The 26257-nt window shown below is 31.5% G+C and overlaps 2 protein-coding genes across 5 annotated transcripts; one reads left to right on the plus strand and one right to left on the minus strand.

Annotated features, from left to right (window-relative positions):
* Nucleotides 1-3643: 3643 nt before the first annotated feature.
* On the minus strand, nucleotides 3644-16895 carry LOC111713246 (GTP-binding nuclear protein Ran). Its single transcript, XM_023488076.1, has 9 exons — nucleotides 16884-16895; nucleotides 10855-10972; nucleotides 9814-9854; nucleotides 9575-9641; nucleotides 8481-8595; nucleotides 7307-7364; nucleotides 6667-6744; nucleotides 5641-5749; nucleotides 3644-4002 (listed from the first exon to the last, which is right to left on the minus strand). Exons 2-9 carry the CDS (start codon nucleotides 10948-10950, stop codon nucleotides 3958-3960), a joined length of 609 nt encoding a protein of 202 aa, XP_023343844.1. The 5' UTR covers nucleotides 10951-10972; nucleotides 16884-16895; the 3' UTR covers nucleotides 3644-3957.
* Nucleotides 16245-24667, plus strand: LOC111713243 (uncharacterized). 4 transcript variants are annotated; one of them, XR_002767638.1, is made up of 9 exons: nucleotides 16245-16305; nucleotides 16998-17057; nucleotides 17581-17616; nucleotides 20225-20245; nucleotides 22705-22794; nucleotides 23280-23330; nucleotides 23396-23469; nucleotides 23932-23976; nucleotides 24127-24174. XR_002767638.1 is itself a non-coding variant. In XM_023488071.1 (9 exons), exons 1-8 carry the CDS (start codon nucleotides 16251-16253, stop codon nucleotides 24207-24209), a joined length of 441 nt encoding a protein of 146 aa, XP_023343839.1. In that variant the 5' UTR covers nucleotides 16245-16250; the 3' UTR covers nucleotides 24210-24222; nucleotides 24555-24667. The 4 variants fall into 4 exon arrangements, 3 of the variants coding, with proteins under 3 accessions (XP_023343839.1, XP_023343840.1, XP_023343841.1); XM_023488071.1 differs by lacking the exon at nucleotides 23396-23469 and adding an exon at nucleotides 24555-24667 and having other exon boundaries at nucleotides 24127-24222; XM_023488072.1 differs by lacking the exon at nucleotides 23396-23469 and adding an exon at nucleotides 24558-24667 and having other exon boundaries at nucleotides 24127-24222.
* The last annotated feature ends 1590 nt before the right edge of the window (nucleotides 24668-26257 follow it).

Below are 26257 nucleotides of genomic sequence, written 5' to 3' on the forward strand. Positions count from 1 at the left end.
CATGAACATAACAGTCATTCTTGCTTCCATCACCCCTCTCATACCCCCTGGGGAAATAAACGTGAAAACCTATAAAGCCTGTAGATGTTAAAGTAAATAAACTCCTTATTGCTACTCAATGGCTTTTTATGGGTTAAAACATTAAATGAATGTGGTGCTTAAAGAAGATCAACAAACATTTAAACTACAAAATTACAAAAATATTGAAGACTTTCTTTGCAAGTCCATTTATGTCTGATGCCTGGATCCGCACTGGAAAAAAATATGTTTAATATTTACAGACTTCATTTAACAGAAGAAGAATTTTAAAATTATTTTTCTTATTTTTTCTTTATTTTGATGATCAATTCAGAGACAGGGATAATTTTGACAATCTCTCTTTTTGTTAAGGTTTGGGCTTTATGAGCAAAAGATTTTTGTTTGCAGTTGCTGACATTTTGCTCCTTGGATCCGTTAGTGTTGGTTTAAATCTCCGGTTTTTTCAGGCCCACTAAAAAATTATTTTATAAATCCAAGGAATGATGATTGCTTCAAAAATCATACCCGTTAGACATACTTAACAGGGTTAACCACAAAGGATGAGACTATGAAGACGACCTGAACCTCTTTGATTATAATTTAAGTTTTCTACCTTGAATGTAATCTTTTTATGGCTTATTCAATGATTAGGAAAAATAATTAAAAACAAGTTTACAGTTGCAGGGAATCATTAATTATAAGGAAACAGATAGTATTGAAATCTCATGCTTAGTGGTTAACTCTGTATTCTCTCCTCTCAATTTTCTAGTTTAGTGCCAGACCCACCACTCAGAAATCCAACATCTACTTAATCATTGAATATCAAAAATTAAAATTGCATCATCAAAGTATTTTTGGACTCTCTGAATAATAACAGGATCCAAATGTTATTTCAGAAAAGGTTTTTTTTTACCCATAGCGCTTTCACTTTTGCTATTTAGGAAGTAATCAATAATTATGTACAGTGATAACCACAGCACTCTGGAATAGGAAGACGATTTTTGGAATCAAGTTATGACTTTGAATAGTACATTGAGCATGGCATACAGCAATTGTGCAGTTTACTGACCCATTTCACTTTATTAGTGATTTTTAGTTACTAGTAAAGTCATTTGCTTAAGTATTGTTGTTAAGTCGTTTTGCTGCAATTTTAGAGTTTTCTGGTTTTTAATGTAGTAGTTTCCAACTATTTTGTTATAGGTTACACAACAAAATATATCTGTTGAAACTAAAATAATCGAGCTAAGCTACTAAAATAAACACATTAGAACAGCCCTTGATTAGTCAAACAACATGTTTTTAGTTCAGCTACAGGGTGTCCCACATCATATCAGATCTTGACTGAATTATGTTTTCCGGGACTTATCAGAAAATTTAAGAACAATGAATCATTTTGAAAAATTGAATAAGGCTAGTACAAAAATTTTCTTACAAAAAAGCTAGGGATTTTTTTCGAGTAGTATGTGTTTATTTTGGAGCTAAAGTGTGACGAGATGATCTAATATGATATGGGACGCTCTGTACATCAGTGTAATAACCGACAAAAATGTCCACCGTCTGTTTCCTTCATTTTGTCCCTGAGGCTCAGTTTCATATGCCATAATACATTTGCCATAAGTAACACTTGCCACAATTTACACTTGCTAACCAAAGTGTTCTCCATTGTGAGAAAATATGGAGCTGAACTTATATCAACTGTTCTGTTTTAAAACAATGAGAAAACTAGAGTTGGGAATTTTCATGGGAAAATTTCCCGCATTTGCAAAAAAAAGACAGATTTACATCTTTTTAAAAATTAGAAAATTATGACAAAAGGAATTATAGAAAGTGTAATTATGGCAAGTGTGACTTATGGAAAGTGTTACTTATGGCAAAGGTGTTATGAAAAGTGTAGTTTTGGCAAATGAAACTGAGCCGTCCCTAATTCCATGCGACTGAAAACTTGTTTCTTTTTTTTTACCAAATCATTAAATAAGCCCGAAGACTTTTGGGATCGTTTCAGTTTCAGATTGTCTTTAAATTCTCATTCTTTGTGTGTAACCCTGTACTAACAAATATTAAATTTATTAGTAGTCAAAGGTTTATATTTTTAGTAATCAAAGGTATATATTTTTACTAGTCAAAGGTTTATATCTTTAGTAATCAAAGGTATATATTTTTAGTAATCAAAGGTATATATTTTTAGTAGTCAAAGGTTTATATCTTTAGTAATCAAAGGTATATATTTTTAGTAGTCAAAGGTATATATTTTTAGTAATCAAAGGTATATATTTTTAGTAATCAAAGGTATATATTTTTAGTAATCAAAGGTATATATTTTTAGTAATCAAAGGTATATATTTTTAGTAATCAAAGGTATATATTTTAAGTAATCAAAGGTGTATATTTTTAGTAATCAAAGGTGTATATTTTTAGTAATCAAAGGTATATATTTTTAGTAATCAAAGGTATATATTTTTAGTAATCAAAGGTATATATTTTTAGTAATTTCAGCCTAACTCTTAAAAATAAAGCTTTCCCTTCTTTGTAATGAAGTTTGCAAGCTCTCACGCAAAACTGATTCGAATTTATTTTAACCTAAAGCTACACGCAACCGCTTTATACGTCTTAGACGTACATGTTCAGGGCTATCAGATAAGTAGAGTGAGTGAATAAAGTAAAACTAACTCAAGGCATTACGTGTGGACCTTTGAGCTTCAGGGGTACGTATTTTGATATCAAAGATTATTTTAGATCTGAAAAAAAAACTGGAAATGAAAGGAAAGTTTTTCAACCTTCATCTACTTATTACCCACAAAATGTATTTGCGTTAAGCAAATAAAACCAAAAATAAATTACTTGCAAACAAGCATAACTTCTGGAGAAAATAAAATTTATGTCATGAAAATATTTAGTAAAATATACACCCTCGCTGTGCTTGAATTCAAAGAACTCGTAATTCTCAACCATGTCCCGAGGATCCCTTAGGGTTTGAATAATTCCAAGAACTGGTTTAAGGTTGGTTTGAAAATTAAGTGTGTAACTGCCGCAGTAGTAAAACCTGTTAAAACTACTTTATATTCAAATCCTTTCTAGAAAACTACACTTGCGGTATATGCTTTACAGAATCATCATTATAAAGGGTGTCCCAGTAAACATTAAGATTATGAGGCGAATTCGAGATAGTTCCTGTTAAGAACTAGCGCGTTACGTCTGCTAGAGTATTTTTTATGTATTTTTGAAAGCAAAATAGTAAAGAGGAACAACTGTACTGTGTTTGTTAACTATTTTCTCTCATTTTACTAAGTATAACAGCTTTACACTCAAACACTAACGCAATTCTGAACTTTGGCAGACGAAGTATTTCAGAATACAGTTTTCCTAGTACCATGGTTTTACGGACAAGAAAACTATTGTAATTTCTTTCATTTCTTCTTATGAGCAAGGAATGCGCTTGTCACGTTAGCAGAGAAGCCACAAATGAAAATAATCAGTTTAGATAAACTTAACATGGGTATCTCATTCATTCTTATTCAGACAAAGCTTTGGTGCTATTGTAAATCGGACATTGTCGTTTAGTCCCTTTAAATTATAAACAAAACTAAAAAACGTCATTCTCCAACTCAAATAATAAAATGTAAAATACTAAGATTCTGGTTTAGATTTATTTGACCTTAAAAAGATTATTAAATGCAGAATGTCGGGTAAGCTGTATAAAAAATATTATAAGAACGATTGTATTTGTAATCAAGATTGATCTTCCGGGTCGATTAGTTGAAGAATGATCTTTCCTTGATCTTCCAGATTAATTGATTGTTCATTGATCAAGTGGTTGATCTGCCTGGTTACTTGATTGTACTATAGATCAAGTTCATCATGATGGATCTGCCAACATACTTTCAATTGTTCTATTGATCAAGGTGATCGATCACTGATTGATCTTCCGAATGATTGATTGATTTAAAGATCCTCATCATCCTCTGGGAGAGCGGTCTCGGCAGCTTCCTGAAATAATCATAAATAATCGATCAACCAAATTAAAATCGAACAAACGGCAATCAATCAATCATGCCAACCTTCAATAAATCAGACTTTAATCAATCAAAAATTCATTAATTAGCCAATCGTCGATCAATCAAACCTCAATCCATCCAATTCTGCTAATCAGCAAATCCAGTAATCATACACAATCCTTTTGTCAATCCATAAAACAATTTATCAAGCTACACATAAATCCGTCAAAAATATTCATATTCATATATGTATTCAAGTACAAAGCATGAGATATTACAAATAAGCAATCACAATTTACTATGCAGTTTGGACCCGCCTAACCAGGGTTGGTTGTTTTGAGTGGGTGGCCCGAAGTTTATTAATTATCAGTTCAATAAATTAATACATTATTAAATTACTAAATCGATCCTCCCGATACCAAATGCAAGTAAAAAAAGATCGATTTTAAAATAGAAACTTTAGTATTAGCCATCCAGTTGAGACATGCTTAATACTAATTGCCCACGTTTATAATAAATTTAATAAATAAAATATGAGACCTCGCTAAACAAATGTGCAGGTCTCAAAATAAGGTTGCAATGTGGACTTGCTTTAAATTTAATCTGTTAGTAATTACACAACGAATTGACTTGTTGTAAAAATTGATAAATTTCAAACACAATATCTCATTAAAAGGGACTTTCAGATTGATGCAGCAGGGTAAAGGAAGAAAATTGACGGAACAAAACTGTTTCTCTTGGTCAAGTTTACCATAGTGAATTGTATCTCTTGAACTTAGAAGGGACTGTAAAGGAAAAATTAAAGGGGGTATAGGATGAAACCTAAGAATCTCAAGGAGTTGATTGATACGCATGAAACATCTATCTGATGTTCCTGTCTCGAAAAATTGATATACATCTTTGTTAAAATTAAACAAAAATTCGTGTATATACAATTTTGTATAAAAGTTTTAGTATTGAACAGATCATATTTAACAATTTCGCAACCAATCTAAATACGAATGCATCCCTCAGGAGCCTGAGAATCTCAGGTTTGCTCCTATTATAATTATTTTTCTTTGAATTTTGCATTTTTAATAGATAAAATTGATAATATTATTACATATTGTGCGTATTTTGTCACCAGAACTTCAGCCGATGACAGTACAGTATACTGGTCACGTGATTTCCGCCTGTATCACGTGACAACGATACTGCACTGCCATTGGCTTAAGCTCTGGTGAAGTAATACATACCATGTAGACTATGTGGACTATATGTAATAATATTATCATTATATCAATCAAAAATGCAAAATAAAAATTTAAAAATTATAATAGGAGCAAACCTGAGATTCTCATTTCTCAGGCTCCTGTGGGACATCGTCGTTTTCAGATTGGTTGCGTATTTGTTGAATATGATCTGTTTTATACTACAACTTTTATAAAAAATTGCATAAATGAATTTTCGTATAAAGACACAGTTTTATATCAATTTCTTGAGACAGGAACATCAGAAACATCTTAAAGGTATCATTCAACTCCTGAGATTCTCAGGTTTCATCCTATACCTCATTTCATTTTTCATTTACAGTCCCTTTAAGGATCACTTAAAATCACGTTAACAGTCTCTTTTAAGTAAGCAAACCCACCTTGATATCCTGTTCAATCTGGGCCTGCCAGTTAGGGTCCATAGTGATCTCTGGAGGCACAAGGGCGGGCATAGCAACAAACTCAAGGTTAGGGTCTCCGATCAGTTTCCTAAACAGAAGTAGACTTTTTCGTATTTTTTTTTCTGTCTCAGAAAAAATCCCAAAATCTCAATTAATTTTTAAATGTTCAAAGTATATTTTTCAGTTCGAATCAACTTTTATAAGAAGTTAAAAAATTTTCTACATACAACATCTCCCCCAAACCGTTTCCAAATGATATACACTAGACAGTATACATGGATACCTACAAAGGATGAGACTGTAAAGTCAAATACGACAATCTCAAGTTTAAATTAAGTATTTTGTCTTGAATGTAGGTTTAAATTAAGTACTTTGTCTTGAATGTAAGTTTATATCAAGTGTTTTTGTCTTGAATGTAAGATTAAATTAAGTATTTTGTCTTGAATGTAGGTTTAAATTAAGTGTTTTGTCTTGAATGTAGGTTTAAATGAAGTGTTTTGTCTTGAATGTAAGTTTATATTAAGTGTTTTGTCTTGAATGTAACTTTAATTTAAGTATTTTGTCTTGAATGTAAGTTTAAAATAAGTGTTTTGTCTTGAATGTAAGCTTAAAATAAGTGTTTTGTCTTGAATGTAAGCTTAAAATAAGTGTTTTGTCTTGAATGAAAGTTCAAATTAAGTATTTTGTCTTGAATGTAAGTTTAAATTAAGTGTTTTGTCTTGAATGTAAGATTAAATTAAGTATTTTGTCTTGAATGTAAGTTTAAATTACGTATTCTGTCTTGGATGTGGTCTTTAAATGGCTTGCTAGTCGTTAAGCAAAGAAATGTGAAGTTTAGTATGGAATTATCAATTTAAGGAAACCGACAAAATAAATTCTGATAGTCGTCTCTGATGTCTCATTCTTTATGGACAACCCTGTATATAGATGGTAAAAAAGATCCCAAATCTAAACCATTTAATAAGGGAAAACATCTTGTTAGTTTAAAAATGCGTAAAATGTTACCTAGCGAGCCAAAGGAAGGGTTTCTCGAAGTTGTAGTTACTCTTCGCGGAGATATCATAATACTGTAGGTTCTTTTTCCTACAAATATTTAAGATTAAAATTTATTTCAAGAAAAATGCTATGCATAAAATTAGAAACATTACACCCCCTCCCTCCTCCACGTGGGATTTGAATGATTGGACATCAAAAAGTAAGCTATTGTATCCTATTTGATACTTCCCCCAAAGAAGTGTATGTGGAGTGCAAAATATACATCTCTGTAGATTAAAGTGTATGTGGAGTACAAAATAAATATCTATGTAGATTGAAGTGTATGTGGAGTGCAAAATATACATCTCTGTAGATTGAGGTGTATGTGGAGTGCAAAATATACGTCTCTGTAGATCGAGGTGTATGGAGCGCAAAATATACATCTCTGTAGATCGAAGTGTATGTGGAGTGGAAAATATAAACTGATATTTTTTTCTCAAAAATATCTTATTTGACAAATCTACAAAAATATATAAAGTCCAGGGTCCAGGTCAAAAATATAAGAAGTCCACGGTCCACGTCAAAATGGAAAAGATTCTCACTCAGCAGCGATAGGTTACGAGATCCCATTTTCCGAACATTTAAACTTAACAAATTATTTTATTTTTACCTGTGGAAAACAATGCTTTTTGCTTTCACCTTCCTGTCCTTAATATCAACCTTATTTCCTGAAAAAAACAAAATTTTACAACAAATTCATTTTACTTTAAGTACGTATACTGAGCCGGCGATTTAAAAAACTGAAAAAATTACGACTCAAGTCTAATCTGTCATTGGGCCTTATTTACGGCTAGAGCTTTCGGATTCAAGCTGCATCTTATTGTTGATTTAAAAAACCGGCTTAATATTTTATTTGACGAATTTTCCTGGTAGGAATTGTCGCATTCCAAGTTTTTATGAGAATAAGACTCAACATCGAGCCTTATTCTCCACTAAAACCAACCAAGGCCAGGTCGGTTTCATTTTCGATGGGCCTAACTTCTAAGTTGAGCCTAAGATCTTGCAGCATGTGACACAAGCTGTCGTCGGAGTTGGGTCGAAGATTGGGTCAAGGAATTAGAACCCGAGTCTAAGCTTTTAAATTGCGGGCTCTGATAACATAATAATGAAAATAATAGATAGGAAAAGAAAATTTTGACTAACGTCATAGTAAATTGTGTAACAATGTAAAGAGTGTATAAAAAAGGCAGAAATATCACAAACTCAAATAAAGTGGTCTGTATTTTAGCCAACCCTCATTAAAAAATACTGAAAAATATACACCCCTGTAATAATTAACTTTGTGGTAAATTTAAATTTTAAACAAGGTAAAAAGTACGTAAAAATAAGTGCAGATACATCAAATTAAACTGAAATAGTCTGTATTTTAAACAATCCCCCACCCCCCTCCCAAAAATTCTTAAAAATACACACACCTTTGAAAATCAATTTTGTGGTGAATTTAAAGTAAATATTTATTCTTAATTTTAGCCGGTTCTTAAGATCCGGATCCACACCAAAATCTGCAAAAATATGTGTCTCCTAAGACCCAGATTTTATAAAAAGAGATAATATTTTTTCTTCATTTCAGAAAAAGTTTAAAGTTTTAGCATAAAAATAAGCAAAAAAGAAGAATAATAATAAATTTACTTGTTATGAAAACAGTGAATGTTCTATGACCTGAATCCGAATCCATCTTTTTCCCCTGGGCGGATACGGATCATGAAATTGATCCTAACATCCTGAGCACTGAATTTGCCCCCCCCCCCCTCCCCATTAAGTCTAGGTGAATACTGAATACCGACCTGTGAGTACGATGGGTATATTTTCACAGACTCTGACCAGGTCCCTGTGCCAGTTTGGAACATTTTTGTACGTTACACGGGAGGTGACGTCGAACATAATAATAGCACACTGGCCCTAGAGGAAATAAATGTTGTTAATCTAAAACAGATATTTTTTTGTTGCTCCAGATTCAGATATGCAAGTTTGGACATGACAAATATTTAGCGCAGCTCTTTTTCTTAATTAGATCTCCAAAAACTCTCTTGACAGTTTAAAAGTGCTAAAACGTTTAGTGTAACACTCCTCACAAACCCCGCCCCCCAAAAGATTAAGAAACAATATTGAATAATCTTTAGAATCTGCGTCATAAAACATCAAAATTTTGAAGGATCAATTTCATTCGAGTTTTTGTTTCGTAGAGCGTAAACCGGCGACAAAACTATTAGTTGGATTGATTTGCACTTGGCAGAACTCGATATTCACAGTGTAAACTTTTGAACGGAAATACTAGCTTCATCCAGGGGATTTACTTCTACAGGGTATCCAAAAAGAGACTATTAAAAAAAGTAAAAAAAGGCTTGACAGTTTGATACTTCTATATCTCTATATATAATATTCATCTACAAAAATATAAATACCTTGATATAATATCTATCTACAGAATATGAATACCTTAATATAATATCCATCTACAGAATATGAATACCTTGATATAATATCCATCTACAGAATATAAATACCTGGATATAATATCCATCTACAGAATATGAATACCTGGATATAATATCCATCTAAAGAATATGAAAACCTGGATATAATATCCATCTACAGAATATGAATACCTTGATATAATATCCATCCACAGAATATAAATACCTGGATATAATTTCCATCTACAAAATATAAATACCAGGATATAATATCCATCTAAAAAATATAAATACCTGGATATAATATCCATCTACAGAATATGAATACCTTGATATAATATCCATCTACAGAATATAAATACCTGTGTATAATATCCACCTACAAAATATAAATACCTGGATATAATATTCATCTACAAAATATAAATACCTGGATATAATATCCATCTATAAAATATAAATACCTGGATATAATATCCATCTCTAAGACCTCCAAACTTCTCCTGTCCAGCGGTGTCCCAAACATTAAACCTTAAAACAGTATTTTCTCAATTGAATGTATAAAATGTTAAAATATAACATAAGCCAGTTTTCATAGTTTAAAGCAGTCCTTAGGATCCGGATCCGTAACATTTGGGCTTTCAGGATCCAGATCTGCAAAAATAACAAAAAACTAGGTAAGAAGGTTTCTAGTAAAATTTACCTAATAGCTCCTCTGTTTGTGTGGAAAACAAGCGGATGAACCTAAATAAAAATATGAAATTATCCAAAGTAGGAAGGGGGGGGGAGTTNTTAAAAATTACTTAAACAACCATGCTTGATATTTTGGTCAGTGCTTAGGCTCTAGATCCGTTGGTTACATTTTGACTTTCTGGATCCGGAAATATTATCTATTTATTCATATGATTTTCTTGGGATATTTGAATAATATTTGATTTTAAATTGTTACCAAAATATGCAATTAAGATATTGGGGTTGGTGGATTAAGAATAAAAATTTTTTTTTTGAACGAATTCTAGCAAGACAGAAAAAATGGCAAAATTTTTTTTTTTTTTTTTGGGGGGGGTCTTTTTTGTTCAATTTGACGTTCCTCAAGGGATACTGTGTTAATGAGGTTGTCTTTTATTTGTAATTAGTAAACAAAATCTGTATTACAGTATTACTATGTGTTGTAATACCCCCCTCCCTCATACTATTTATAATTACATTTCATTACACATATTCATTATGACCATATTAATTCAAGGTTATGATTAACTCTTACAATAATTACTTCTATTAAATTACAACTTTTTTTCCAGAAAACATGTCACCTACTTGCTTTGAGTGAACCAAAAAAAATCTTTTAACCTACCTTTGTTTAATTAGCATTGTTTAACTTTTTTCATAAAATACAATTTGTTGTATACATTGTTGATACAATAGTACACATTTGGTGTTGTAAAGCATAAACAAATGATAAATCAGCAACAAAAATGCCATGCGTACGACCGAGAAAGTGCTGCTTTCAATTTTCTCTAGACATCAAAATTATACTAGCTTGTCGTATCTCTATATATGAATAATCTTAGAATAAGCTACATCAAATCAGGGGGGGAGGTCCAAAATCGTTATCTAGGAAATAACCGTGGAACTAACAATTTTGCATTCAGTTTCTGATGGAAATCTAATTAGCAATTCTTACGGTGTGAATGTGATAAGACTTGTCATGTAGACGGATAACTATTACACATTATGTCTACACATTTTGTGTACAATTAATGTAATAAAAGCAGCTCCTACCAGTGCCACCATCTCCAACTAGAACAAGTTTAAAGGTAGGCATATCTTCACCTGCCATTTTATTTTTTAATATTTCTATTCTGAAATAAATTTATGAATTAATTATTTTACAGATATAAGCATTTAACATTAGTTTTAGCGTCAAAACGTTCTTCATTAAAATACAAACTCTAACATGCTTTATAAACAATAGATATATCATATCTGTAGTGTGTGAAACGTTGGGAATGAGCGTTAACTGTTTAATAATCAGCTGACAACAAGATTTTGGCGGTAAACCGGCAAAATATTTGTCAGGCAAAATATATTCTTTAAAATATTTGTAACTTTCAGCATTTCAAGAAAAAACGTATTAAACAAATTTGAAAGTTAATTTAATCTTGTTTTATTGTAAAGTATATTTGATGAAACACGTTTGAAGAAATACAGGGCGTCCCGCGAAACATGACATTTAAAAATCGTTACTTTTAGTTAAAAAATCCTTTTGCTTCATTATCTTTTACTTTGAAATCAATTTTAATATTAAATGACTCCCGTATAATATTTTTATAAATCTTTGGTACCAAAGTACTCAACAAATTATGGAAAAAGACATTCTAAATTATTCACCAACTGTCATGTTTCGCGGGACACCCTGTATACGCTCATTTTTCCTCACGCCAAAGACGACATTCGATAAACTCTATACAAAAACACATCTAATTGTTAAAATTATCAAAAAATATCAAATTGAAGTTTGAACGAAAGCCAAATTTTCAAATATATATATTCATTCCGTATTTCTAAATTAGTCCAAACGAACATATTTAAGTATATTAAGTCTAAATTTAGAATACTCTATTCTCTTTGGAAAAATATCATGATGTATGTAATATGTATATCAAATTAATTGGTATTATTTAGGTTTGATTTTAATTTTCCACTCATTTCCGGCAATTAACAAAATCTATCAAATAAAGTCTTCATGTAACCTACCTTACTCACAGGGGCACCTGAGGGGGGGGGTGGCACCCTTAAAACAAATACTTCATAATCTCACTTTTGCCCTTTAATTTTTCCTTTACAGTCCCTTTAAAGCTGGAAGAAGACTTGTTGGCCTGTAATTATTGCAGGAACTCTGGCGTAGTCTGTCGTTTCTACGAGGCGGTATAACCAAAATCTGTTAGTTTGCTAGCTAGGAAATTTCACTGTGCTATGATCGGAATCGTTTCCTTTTATCGAGAAAAGTAAAACAATTTAAACTTCTTTGTTAAACAGCTCATGTAATTACAGGCCAATAAGCCTTCTTTCAGCTTTAAAGGGACTGTAAAGGAAAAACGAAATGGGGTATTTGCTGAAACCCGATCGAATCTCAGGAGTTGAACCGATACCTCTATATGACATCTATCTGATATTTCTGTCTCGAGAAATTGACATAAAACTGTGTCAAAATATATATATACGTTTAGGTATAATTTTGACACAGTTTTATATCAATTTCGCGAGACAGGAACATCAGATAGAACTCTTATCAACTCCTGAGATTCTCAGGTTTCAGCCTATACAAATATTTCTCGTAACAATATTATGTGTCCTTGTTACGCGAGCCATGCTGCATTCATAAAGTCTATGTGATGCCCCTGTGAATCCCTGAGTTCTCCCTGAGGATCTGTACAGAACGTATTGTAAAAAACTAGTTTTAGAAGCTGTTTCCAGACCGACTACGCATGTGCAAGTTTTCTGCGTGGAAGAGGGCAGATTCTACCTTAGTATATATTCGTTTTTTATGTAAAGATCGTCTATTATTAAACCGTGTGAAGTTTCTAGGATCACTGCGGTAATTATGCTTTATATTTATATGAAACTTGCTTATTTATGCTCGGTTATGGTTGATATCTTATAATGTAATGTATTGGTTCCTTTCCACAGTTTTTTAATGCCTGAGTTGATTTATTGCTGTGTTTGTATGATTTATCACTCAATGCTTTTTCTGTGGACTTATAAAAGATTATTTAGATTGAAGACTCAGAGAAATAAACGTTCGGAACCTTACTATCATCCTTTTGTTATGGAGAGCGTTGAGAGAAGGAAGTCTTACAATCCTGTCCAGAGAAATACCACTCGGTACTTATAAAGATTTCATTAGGTCTTTAGGGAAATCGCTAAGTAGCGAAACATTCAATCGCAACCTTGTAGGGTACCGGTTAACTAATTAAGATTGAGCAAAAAGTTTCTCGTTGCCGCTATATTGCCTGAATTGGAAAATATACGGACTGACGTAGGAACAAGCTTACAAGGAAGCTTTATTAAACTGAGATCCTTCAACAGTCCTAACTCTTATCATTTATTAGATTTTATATCTAGTAAATTGAGGAGGGACGTCTAGTTGAATTTATAAACTGGATTTGTTTCTCGTTGTCAGTATATTGGCCAAATTGGGAAAATATAGTGAAGGACCGAGCGAACAAAGTCTAAGTTATGAAGTTGAATGTTGTTGGAATGCTCATAATTGGATGATTGGATGAAAGCAGTATACCTGAGCTTTATGATCCATCGTCTGTACCTTCCTGGTCAATATCTTGAAGGGACGAACACTGGATTATACCAAGAGATTTAATTTATTGAGCTATTCCCTCACCGTTAGTGTATTTGCCAGATAGGAAAAATATATTGAGTGAGTGAGGAGAATAACTCTGCCTTGAGATCAATTGATAAATCCTGAATGTTGTTGATCATGTTAGGAATGACAATTGATTGAGTCTAATTTATTGAGCTATCTCTCATCCTTGATATATTTGCCAGTTCGGAAAAATATGTCAAGTGACTGAGCGGGATAACTCTATTCTTTGAGATTAACTTGATAATCCCTACATATCTTGGTAACCTGATGTGATAGGGCGATAAATTGTTGGATTTGGGCTTAATTTAACCTACTTAATATTCTATAAATGCCAGATTGGAAATTTATGGGGGAACATGTTTAAGTGTGGTGAAATTTGTATGAGCTCATTTCCTAATTTGCCATGCGGGGCACAGGGAGGAGAAGGTCTACGTCAGAGGGGGAGGGGGATAGACTGAGCAGTACCTTAAATTTACCTGAAGCCGCAAGATCTAACCGATTTGAGATTAACTTCTTATTATTCGGTTCATCCGCCCTGTTTACGCTATCGATCTCCGCTTAATGTACGATCGGAACAGATCGGAATGGAAAATCGGAGCGATTTCATTCCTACGCCGGAATTCCTCAAGTCAGAAATCGGAATTCCGATCGAGAGAAATTTTCCAGCTGGGCATACTGTAATTTAATAAATATTTTTATTGCTGCAGTTCCGGCCTGCACTCAAGGAATCACTAACCATTCTTCACATCAATCTTGCTCTCATCACTTCACGAAAGGACACGCACCTCTGCCCCTTTAGTAAAAGTAAATTCAACCTATTTGAAGCATAAACTCGGACCGCGTCAACCTTTTTGCATCGTCTAGTCCTGTCCATAGAGCCAGGTACAGTACAAACTGGGACCGGAAAGGTTGAACCGGCTCGGAAATTCAAATGTACTACGGCTGCCCATGAGGATCAGCCCAAAACAATATTGTATCATATGTGTTGATTCAAACAGTCTCTAGACTTTATTAGTCATCAAACTAGAGACAAACTGTATATATGTATAAATAAATACTGTAACAGATTTTTATTTTTCGGCAAAATATATATATATTTATACATTGACCATAAAATTTAATGTAATAATGAATCTGCTTTGAAATATATTATTTTCATTATTATTATTATTATTATCATTATTTAGATTTTGTATCTATATTTCTTTAAAACTTTTGTCTTCTTATCATTAATTAATCTGTTACACTAGCACAATCTGTGTCATAGGAGTCTATGTAGTATCCCTGTTTATACTATTTATCCCTGTTCTGGATGATTGTTTCCAAGAAAGTGTTGAAGACAAAAAACCTGTTTTTACCGACAATTGTTTTATATACTGCGCAGGCGCAAAGAACTCACGTGATCTTTTCCGGCATATATTTATGGATTTAGTTAATTGTAAAGTTCTTTTGTGCTAATTATCATGCTAGTGTCGGAGGACTATTGTGGTAAGTATTTTTATTCAATTAATAAAATCTTGTTTTACATGTTTTGTATCGTATTGTATGATTATTTTGCTTGATTACAGTTTTTATCGCCAGATGAGAGTAATATGGTTGTATTTTGATTGAGAATGGATGTATTATGCTCGTCAAAGCTTTTCTGTAGTCTAAAAATGTTTTGTTTTGTCAGACTGAAGCACCGATCCAAACTAAAACTTGAAGCTATTACTGTCTTTTTGATTCATCATGAGAAGGAGGGAGAGTAGACTAGGTGCTTACGGTCAGGCCCAACAAAATCTGGCACGGTTGTGATTGTGAAACACAATCTTTCATTAATAGTAAATTGTAATTTAAACTATTATTAAACAGTAAGCAAATTGAGCAATTTACATGTTGTACCTTTGTACCTTGTACAACATACCTACTTTTCTGTAATTCCCTTATTCTATATTTTTCTTTATAATTATGTGAACTAATTGAAAATTTTTCACTCTGTTTCTGAAAATTGAATATTTGAAAATAATGAAATTCCTCGCTGTTATTGGAGGGCTTTTGCCACCAAAAGTAAATTTTGTTGGAAATTTTTTTACCCCCCTCTCGAAAAATATCATCATGTATATCAAATTATTGGTTTTAATTGGGTTTGATTTGCATTTTCCACTCATTTCTGGGATTTACAAACTCAATCTAATAAAGGCTTCATAGGCCTGAATATATGTTCAGGGGTAATTACCCCTAGAATTCTAGGGGGGGTATTTACCCCCAGGATTCTGGGGGGGGGGTAAATAACCCCAATAATCCCGCTTATGGCCGCCACTGGCTTTACCTCTTCGTTGCCTTACTCTATGGGTTTAGGGTTGTCTGTTGCTTAGCTAAAATAAACATATTTTTTATTTTTTTTTCAAATAAATTAAACATAATATTGAAGATTAATATTTAAAAATAATTGTATTGCAGAGAGAGTCGTATAAATATGAAACTTTATAAATAATTTTTAAGATAAAACAATATGAAAGAAGACTAGGAGGGGGGAGGAGGGGGAGATATAAAACAAGTTCAAATAACAATGTCAGAAAAATGTCCAAAATATTTATAAAATCTTTAATTTCCTGTTATTCAGTGGTTTTAAGATCTAAACTTTTTTAACATAAATAATTTACGGTTTGGCATTCTGATAAATTTTAAAGGTGGTGTTATAAAGTGAAAGATTGTTACATTATCCAATTAAAAAATAATCATAATAAATTACTCATTTCTTAAAATTATTTCAGTTGATCATGAACAATCAAATAATTTGGTCTCTTTCTTCAATCACCATTATACTGTCTCTAGGAATTCAAACATTTAAAAACAATTTTAGCTGGAAGTAAGGTTTCCAGCAGAATGGAAAAATCGTTGCATGCCAATTCCCCATTGAACTCATTTTTTTTGTTCTGAATGAACCATTATTTCAAGCAAACTTTTAAATCAAGGGTTGTTTCTTTTACTGAACAAACAATTTTATTGAACTAAAAATTTTGCTGAACAAATGATCTCACTGAACAATATGATTAAACAATTTCTTCTTCTTTGTTTTAAAATGTAAACAAAAAGAACATGTTCACAATTTGAATAGAAGATGGGCGCGAAGCGCCCTAAAAGCCTAGTTTAAAAATAAAGCACAAAATGACAAACTTCCAATATCTTTTTCTGCTTTTTAAGGTTTAAAGAAAGAAAGCAGACCACTTTTGGTTGTGCCACTTTTGCCTAGGGCTGAGCAAAGATCTGTTTACAAAAAGCAAGTTTTTGAAAAATAGCCGGTCTTGAAAAAAAGATAGTTTATAAAACAGAAAAAAAACAGATGCATTTCAAATAAACAGTGACAATTGTTAATTTTTCAAACATAATTTTTGTTTTGTTAACAATCACACCTTTTTTAAAAAAAGTCTATATGTGCATAGCCCCTATTTTTCCCTAAGCAGTACACAGAATACACTTTGTCATTAAATAGGCAGCAAAAAGCTGAAATGTTTGAATGGGCTAAGGAGAGTCAAAAAAGTTTCTTGTGGAAACGATGGATGACCAGCCTGAAGGTTATAAAGGAGGTATTATATTTTTTTTGATAAAAAAAAAAATTATTTAATTCCAAATTCCAAATACTGCACAAGACCTCCATAAAGTAAGGACATTGTGATAGTTAAATTTGGTCTTCAGTTATGAATAATAAATATGTTATGTTAGCAAAGATATTGTAAAATGTTTGGGTTATGAAAGAAATAATGCAAAATAAAATGTTGCATAAATTTTGTACAATTCTCTCTCAAAAAAAGTTACAGCTTTCATTATTTTTATAGAGAATGTTAAAAAAATTGACGCCATAAAAGTAAAAGTACTTTCACTATATTGTTAATGGTTAAATTTACTGCAAAATAACTTTCATTATATTGCATATATTGAATTGGTTCAGAGAATCACTCTTTGATATGCATTAAACAGGAAAACGGGGTCAAGGAGCATAAACTAATGAATCAGTTTTCTATTGTCCAGATTTAAAACTTTTTGGGGTAATCACAAACAAATAATTTACATCCACCGTATTAAATCAGTCCTTTTATAGTGATTTTTCAGGAGCAAATGGAGATGACTACAGCCTTCCACTATTTTGTAAGTCATGGCTCTAAATTACACTCTGAATATACTAAATTATCATAGTACCAGTCAGAGATGAGATCGTGAACATTCTCAACTGTGCTTTGCAGAGTAGCTCTTAACCTTCTCAGATCTGAATTGAGAAGGTCTAGAGCTACTGGTGCACAGTGGGGTTTTAGAGGAGTGTCAGCCTGGATGAGTTTATTACATAAATCTCTTATTTGTGCAAATAAGGGATGACTGCAGGCTGCTTAAGATTTGTTTTGAAAGAAGTCTCTTTAAATGTAATGTTTTAGTTAAGTATTTCCACCAATTTCCACCACTGCTTCATTAAAAACTCTTAGCATAGGAGTTTTAAACACTCTGACTAAATCAAGGTTTAGCATGCTGTTGACACTCCTAAATCTTTTCTATATGCCTGTTAAAATCTATTTATACGTTGTAAACTTATATCTGGCATATTGTTTATTATAATTCCGTAATCTAATGTTTTTTATTATTAAGATTTTTGTAAAAGACAACTAAAATGTTTAAAATTAAAAAAAAAATTTAAAACATTTCCCTACATTGTTAATAAAAAAATCCAATTATTTGGACATCTACATTAAAATTTGTTAAGTACACAAATCTTTTATTTGTCATTGAAATTAAAGCAAATCAAATTTTTTAATTAAAATGTAAGAATTTCTGGATTTCTGTACTTCATGGATTAGAACTAGAATAAAGCTTTGGGATCTAGGCTTGTACACTGTACAGTCCCTGAAATAGGTTAGAGACTCCTGCATTTTTCTTTACTTTTTGGTCTTCAGAAAAAATTTATTTTTCTGTTCTATGAAATCATTGAATTGTTACGTCTGATCCGTCAATTTGTTCAGTATATGTGAGGAGTTTAACATAAAATGGGGTTTAATATCCTCAATTTTTTTTTGGAAGAAAATCCACACTGCTATGGGCAGCTGATTGTTAGAACTCAGTCTGACGCACAACCTCTTTAGCAATATTTAACTGAAAGAGTTTTAGATAACTTTCAAAACTACTTCAATGCCTATTCCTCTTTACAGTTAAACCCATAACAACATTCTTCTGCTCATTTTTAATCTACTATCTTGTAAACCCAGTATTGCATAGAAGTTTTATTAAAGTTAAATCTTTTTAACTAAGAAGTAACATCCTGAAACTAAGAATATTCTCATTATACTTCAAAGTGCTCTCATTTAAATTTGAGGTTGGTAAAAGTTCTCCAGAGTTATAATCTGACAAACAGAGATCACTACTGTATATTTAAGGATTTTCTATATATATTGGAAACCTGCTCATTAAGTATTTAAAATAAATTCTTAAATAAAAATAGTAAAATAAGTGAAAACAAACAAAAATTCTTATAAGACCATACATTAATCAATAATAAAATTGAGTATATTTAACAGAATTGAGCTTCAATTGTAGACCTAGACGGAATCTGGCTTGCAATTCCTCTTTTAAACTGGTCTGAGTTGTGTTTAAAATTCTGAACAATTTTCACAATTTTCCATCTTCGATAGTTCGCAACAACAAGCATTGTTGCTCCAGAATCCAACATCTTTTGAAACCCCTTCCATTTGTACAGATTTCTCTTTATTCCTGTCTGCTGACACTGCAACCCAATGTCTTAAATTCCCTCAACTACTCTGTCGCCATTGTATTACTCAGTCCTGCTCGCGCTTGTGGTTGCCAGGAATAATCTATCTTCCTATGTCTGCAGTTAACAAACCTGTGGTTTTCTCCTTCACCGGATTTATTTGTGAACACAGAACAAAACCTCTTGGAGATATAAAATCTGGTGATGTACACTGGTCAAAACTTCCTCTTAAATCTCAGTAAACTTCTTCAAATCAAATCTTCCTCCTTTAAAAACAAATTTTTCTAATTCTATTGTTGAATCTAAAAGCAATTTTCAATAAAATATAACCAAAATAATTTTTTTTCAAATAAAATATCATCACAAATAATCCTAGAATTCATGAATATTAAAATCAAATGTCCCCTTAAAAAGTCAAAAATTGAGATAAACACTCTTGCATTAAAATAAAATAGTTGTAATAATTAAAAATCCTTTATCTTAAAATACATCTGCAAATCTAATTTACTAAAATTTAAATCTATTCATTTCTCATTCTAGCTTTACTGCAAATGCAACTCTACTTAAATGTATAACTACCTGTATTGCTTAGCTCTCTAATCACAAATATCTCATCTAATCCATCGATAAAGTCACCTCTTTTCCTTCATTCATCCTTGTTTCTAAATCAATTTTAATTTAATATCTACTTAATAAGTACATTTCTACTCATCTTTTCCATACATTCTCCTTCATGATAAATCAATTTACAATCATTATAGTATAGAAAGTGATCATAAAAAAATTCAAATATAGCAGCATGGATATATTTATATCCTTTATTGTGATGCATTTAAACCTGATGATTCATAGCTTAGCAGCCTGGAGTTCAGATAAATTTTAAACCCTACTCACTGATTAGTTTGACCACTTAAAACAGAATATTAACATAATATAGAATTCCTAAATATTTCTAAATAAAATTTAGAACAAATTAATTCTTTAGTATATACCCTTTACTTGTAGATGAGGCCTGGAAGGACCAAGGTAAAATGAAAACAAAGGAAAATTCATGAATTAAGACTATGATGAATAAGTTATTTTATTGTTCAGATAAGTATAATCCTGGTATTTAAAATTTAGGACAGTGTTACCAGTAAAGGATCAAAGCTTCCCTTTTTCGATCTAGGATCCAAGAATTGAAGAAAATAAACTGTAGTCCCAACTATAGTGGTGATCTCATAAGGATGATTAGTGCAGGCAGTCCAATTTTTGATTCTTGAATAAGAAATTTTCACAGCTATAATCTTAAATATTTAATGTTTTCCAACTTCAAACAATCAAAGGCTCAGAAGAATTCTAGAAAATATGAGCAAGTCAGAAAATTTTCCAAAATATAAAGAATCAGAATAATGTTTCTGCCCTCCAAAACTTAATAAGGAATTTGGAACTGGCTTAGCTTTGATAAAATACTTCAGAAGATAAGGCGGAAAGTTCAAAAATTCTTCTGTTACATTTTTAGTGGTCTCTTGAAATTACATTAACCAAACTGAAAACTATAGAATGGTGGATATCAAGATCAATGCTTGAATCTCTCTTTTTACTAATCTCAAAAGAAATTTAGTCTTTAGATTAATTTCTAGAGATTAGAGATGAATTCAACTTGGCTAGAGTTTGTAGTTAGTATTAATTTACTTTGCTGATATAATATATATCCCTCTGAAGTGGTATGTTTTCAACTAAATATTCCTTGTGCTGAGCGGACTGGGGAATTTGTATGTCCTGAATTTACAACTTGTGACAACAATAATGACTACTGTGCTCCTAGTAAGATCCTTAGGTTTTTATTAGTTTTAATAAATCTTTTTGAATATTAAATGTGTTTATTTTTTGTAATTGTCTTCTAATTCAAATTTGGATCCTTTGGACCGAGTTTTACATTTAAATGACGAAATGTCTTTTATTATTACCAGGGGGGGATAACAAGTTTTGGTGTGCTGTTTCAAACTGTTTATTAAAAGTTAGTTGTAAATGAAGTAAAAAAAAACCTCGGCCATTAACAAAGTACAAAAATTTAAGACAACATTCAAAATCATCAAAACACATAAAAAAACACCCATATGCATAAAATTATACTCTCTAACAAATAAGCCCGGGAAAAACAGAAGACATCAAAATACTTAAAGTTATCTTTTATTTATGCTATTTTAAGCAGAAAAATTAACAAACGTTGCTGTTATTTAAAAATACATTCATTTCTTTTTCATTTCCACCTTTATTTTTTTTGTTTAAAAATGGCTATTTCCGTTTGTTAAATACAATTTAAACTTTAATGATTTCTGCTGTGTGAGTTAGGTTTTCCATTATGCCATTGTGCAATAGTAGCACAAAACCTGCGCTGTAACTTATCTGAACAAGTTTAGAATTCATCTTATTGCATGCCACAGCAAGAAATTCTATTGGTAGGACAAAAATCTATTTTCCAATTTTTGTTTTCCGACATCTGGTATAGTAGTTATGACCACCTGACGGATGTAATAGGACAGGCAGGGCAGCTGTCAACACTCTATCAGCGAAAGGATGCATGCTTTTTACTCAACAAGAAAGAAGCTTTAAGTGGATTGATCCAAGTGAATGATGACGAAGAGTGGAATGTTGGACACACAGGGAGAGTCTGTGGTTGCCAGCTATAGGTACCCAGGGGTATCCAATTTGGGCTTACAGATGTTAGGGAGCAATGAGTGTGATGTTTCCTGTCAATATGGCACCGGGGCCTCATTCCAGTATATCAGAAAGATTCCTCCACTCTATATTCTTGGGCCTAAGAAGAATCTTAGGCAGCTGGATTCTTGTCAGCCCTCTTCTCAGTATGAATGAAGCATGGTCGGATGAATGTGCTGCCAGATTACATCCCTGGTAGATCAATATTTAAAACCAGACTACACCAATCTTTCGCAATAGAAAAAAATTCCAAGATTTGATCGTAACAACCTGATCATGTCCTGGGGACAAAAAATCTCTTTTAAAAAACTTTAAAATATATTTGTTATTAGTATTTATGGCAATTTTAACAAAATTTTATCAAACTTTCCTGAAATTGAATAACACATTATTGCTCATGGAAACCCTAGTTTTAGCAGACTTTTCAGTTAGTGGAACTTTTCCCTGTACTAGCTTTGTTTGCAATCTTTGAATTATTCCCCCCATTCCCCTAAAAATATTGTTCATTAATCATGTTTTTATGAAATCCCTGAGTTTAATTGGACTTTGTTCTTAGTGTTACATGATTTCAGCTATTAAATGCCCTTCTTCTTATATGCTACATGAAAGAAGTAAAATTAGGAATGATCAAATCAAAATTTGGATTCAGTCTTCACCCAATAAAATATACTAGTTGTCAATAGGAGTTAAACTCTTTGATGGTTGTGCTATAACCTTTTAACCAACTTTAATTTTTTACAAACACTTTAAGGCAGGAAAATTGGTTAATTTTGCACAATGTTTAGATGACTGCAAAACCAAAGTAGAGTGTCCTGGAAAAAGTCATTGTTGGCATGGATTTTGCGTCCCAGTGGATTCTTACCAAACACAGCATGGTAAGCATTTGTCCTATTGCCTTTGATATTATTATTAAGATGTCCTCTTTGTAAGAGTTGTATAGTTTTTGATAAATTTACCTCTTTCAGTTGACATTTAATTTAATTCTTAATTACACCCCATAAATAGAATAGATGCTGTAACTTTGTAAAATAGTGCCACCCCCCCCCCTACACCCTTTTAGAGTTAAATATTTGTGGGGACAGCGCAAATTCTGTGGATACAATTTTTAGATGAGTCTCATTTAAGATGTATGCATTTTTCTTTAATCATGCATTAGAAACAATTTTGGGGATTTATGTTATGGTAGTTTATGATATTTATTATTTTTTAAGTTTTTGATAAAACTTCCAACATTTCAAAACTTAGTTTTGGTTTGAATTTTGCTAAATTTTCTGTCAAGCTGTAAGAAAAGTAGATGTTTAGTATAAACAGTTTTTTTAAAGAACTTCTCAGATTTTATAGGAATCCTTAACTAAATTAGGTGGCGATGATGAAGAAGACTACTCCTCTACTCTATCACCACTGATCTGGGGTACTGTCTCTTTATATATATTTTAAACGTTCTTTAATTAAAAAAAAATACTAATTGTCCATCAGATTTAATTGGGAAGTGGTTAATGCCACATATTTTCATACAGTCATAATTGGACAACTTTACAAGTATGAGTAAGGTAATGATAATAACTTAAAAGCCATAGTCCTGCCAATTCCAAAAAATTGTTTGCCTTCATTATGAATTACAAGAGATATATATGTAAAGTCATCTGGTTAACTGTCAGTTAATTCCAGGTCTTTGTGGTTATGACTGTAGCATGTACAATGTTCATTTTTGTAGCAGTATTGATTCAGCATTGTTACATAGGTCATGATAAATGCAAATGATAATTATTATTTTTTTTTGTTAAAACTTTAAACATTTCAAAACTTATTATTATTTTTAAACTTTTGTTAAAAATTACAGTATTTCAAAACTGTATTTTTATGTTAGTTTTGGAATTTGATAAATTTTCTGTGAGGGTTTAAGCAAAGTAGATGTTCAGAATAAACAGTTTTTTTTGGAGAAAAGCTTCTCAGCTTTAAAAATTCCAAAAACCTTAAAAAATATATTAACTTATTACACATTACTAAATTAGGTGATGAAGAAGATGCCTCTACTACTTTGGCAACAGTGAACTGGGGTATTTTAAATATTCTTTTATTAAATAACTTCTGAATCATAATTGTCCATAGATTTGATTGTTAAGTGTTCATAGCATATTCAATATTCATGTTTGTGGCAGTATTTTTTCATTTTCAAGTTTTTGAAATATATTTTGTTACTTATTTAGGACATGATAAATGCAAGACAGCTTCAGACTGTCCTGAACCTTATAATTATTGTATAAATAATGGGATTTGTGGTAGTATATAGTATAGTAGTATAGGTAAGTCAACAATATTATATTTGAAAATTAGCTACTTTAATATATTTGAAAATCAGCAAAAATGATATATTTGAAAATCCGCAACAATAATTTATTTGAAAATCAACAACAATATTATATTTGAAAATCAGCAACAATATTATATTTTTAAAAGTCAGCTGCAATAATATATTAAACAATCAGCAACAATAATATATTTGAAAATCTGCAACAGTATTTCATTTGAAAATCAGCTACAATATTTTATTTAAATCAGCAACAATATAATATTTAAAAATCAGCAACAATAATACATGTGAAAATCAGCAAAAATATAACAAAGCTTTTTAAAGTAGATTTTAGAGCCCTGCAGCAGAATATGGCCAACCTGTTTTAATATTAATCAGTGCATGGATCCAAAATGAATTTAAAGTCAAATGTTTAAATTTATTTTTCACAATAAAAGTGTATTCTTAGTGATTTGTTATTTTAATTATAGATTTATTGTCGCTTTTTGTAATCAATAGCCTTAGAGGGCGCTTCGCGCCCATCTTCTAAATTAATTGTGAACATGTTCTCTTTCTGTACATCGTAAAACAAAACAAAAATAATTCGCGGATTTTCAAAATTTTAAAAAATTTAATGACAATCAAATTTTGATGGAGACAAATATTTAAAATTTTTATCATTCATAAACCTTCCCTGGGGTCCCTAGATGTCCCACAAAAAATTTGGGCCCGATCGGTTCAGCCATTTTGACATTTATTGGATACAAACAAACAGACACCCAAAAAAACAAACAGACAGACAAGGCAAAATTATATATAGACTAGCCTTAGAGGGCGCTTCGCGCCCATCTTCTAAATTAATTGTGAACATGTTTTCTTTGTGTATATCGTAAAACAAAACAAAAATAATTCGCGGATTTTCACAAAAAATTTCGTGGATTTTCAAAATTTTAAACAATTTAATGAAGATCGAATTTTGATGGAGACAAATATTTAAAATTTCAATCATTCATAAACCTTCCCTGGGGTCCCTAGATGTCCCACAAAAAATTTGGGCCTGATTGGTTCAGCCGTTTTGACGTTTATTGGATACAAACAGACAGACAGACAAACAGACAGATGTAGTAGAAATACTGTTTTGGTAACTAATCAGTTATACTGACCAATGTGACTTGTAAGCTTTAAAAGTGTTTTAAATCTCAAGGCCTTGAAATATCTGCTATTATAAGTTAACAGAAAATCCGCTGGGGGTCCCTTGAGGAGCCAATTGTGCCCGATTTGTGTTACTTTTATTATATTGAATTCATCATTTTTGAAAAAAAAATTTGAATTTTTTTTATTTGCTTGGATAAACAGATAATTCAAAAATTTGGCTAAATTCTGTTAGATTTTAGCTTTGAAGCTTTCTTATTTTGGTTTTCAGTAAGCTCCTTATGCAAATCCTGTTTTCTTATGATCTTTTCTGTATGACATACCTCTAAAAAAACGTCCATCTGCTTCTGAAAAATCACAATTAATAATGTATACTTCTGGACCCCGTTTTCCTGTTTGATGCATTCTCAAGAATTCACCTCTGAGAAAGTTCTTTTGGTGAGTTTGTTTTGATTTGTTTTAATTTTTTATGTGAAAGATGGATCCACTCAGAAGGGATTTGAAATGCATTCCCGACTAAGATCACATTCTTGATTATAAGAATGCTTTCCTAATTAATGTTCTTTTCAAGCAATTTCCGTTCCGTTCTGTTCTTTTACTAATTGCTCCTATATTTTGAAGAACACATTCTATACATTCGTTCTATTTTTGTAACAATGGGCTTGTTCTTGATAGCTACGTTTGTTATTGTGAAAGAGCGATTATTAGGGTGGTCCATTGTTGTCCATCTAAGGTTATCAGGAGATGAACTTTAACTCTTCCTTTTCTTTCTCTATGAAGCTTACTAAGAAGAAATATGGTATTGTTATACAATTATACTGTTTTTGAAACTTGCTCTGTTTACGGGCTGTTGGGTGAGGGGGGAGTCCAGAGTTCCTCAACAAGTAATCACCGCC

This window comes from Eurytemora carolleeae, unplaced genomic scaffold, assembly GCF_000591075.1.
Source record: "Eurytemora carolleeae unplaced genomic scaffold, Eaff_2.0 scaffold1395, whole genome shotgun sequence".
In the NCBI taxonomy this organism is placed as follows: Eukaryota; Metazoa; Arthropoda; class Copepoda; order Calanoida; family Temoridae; genus Eurytemora; species Eurytemora carolleeae.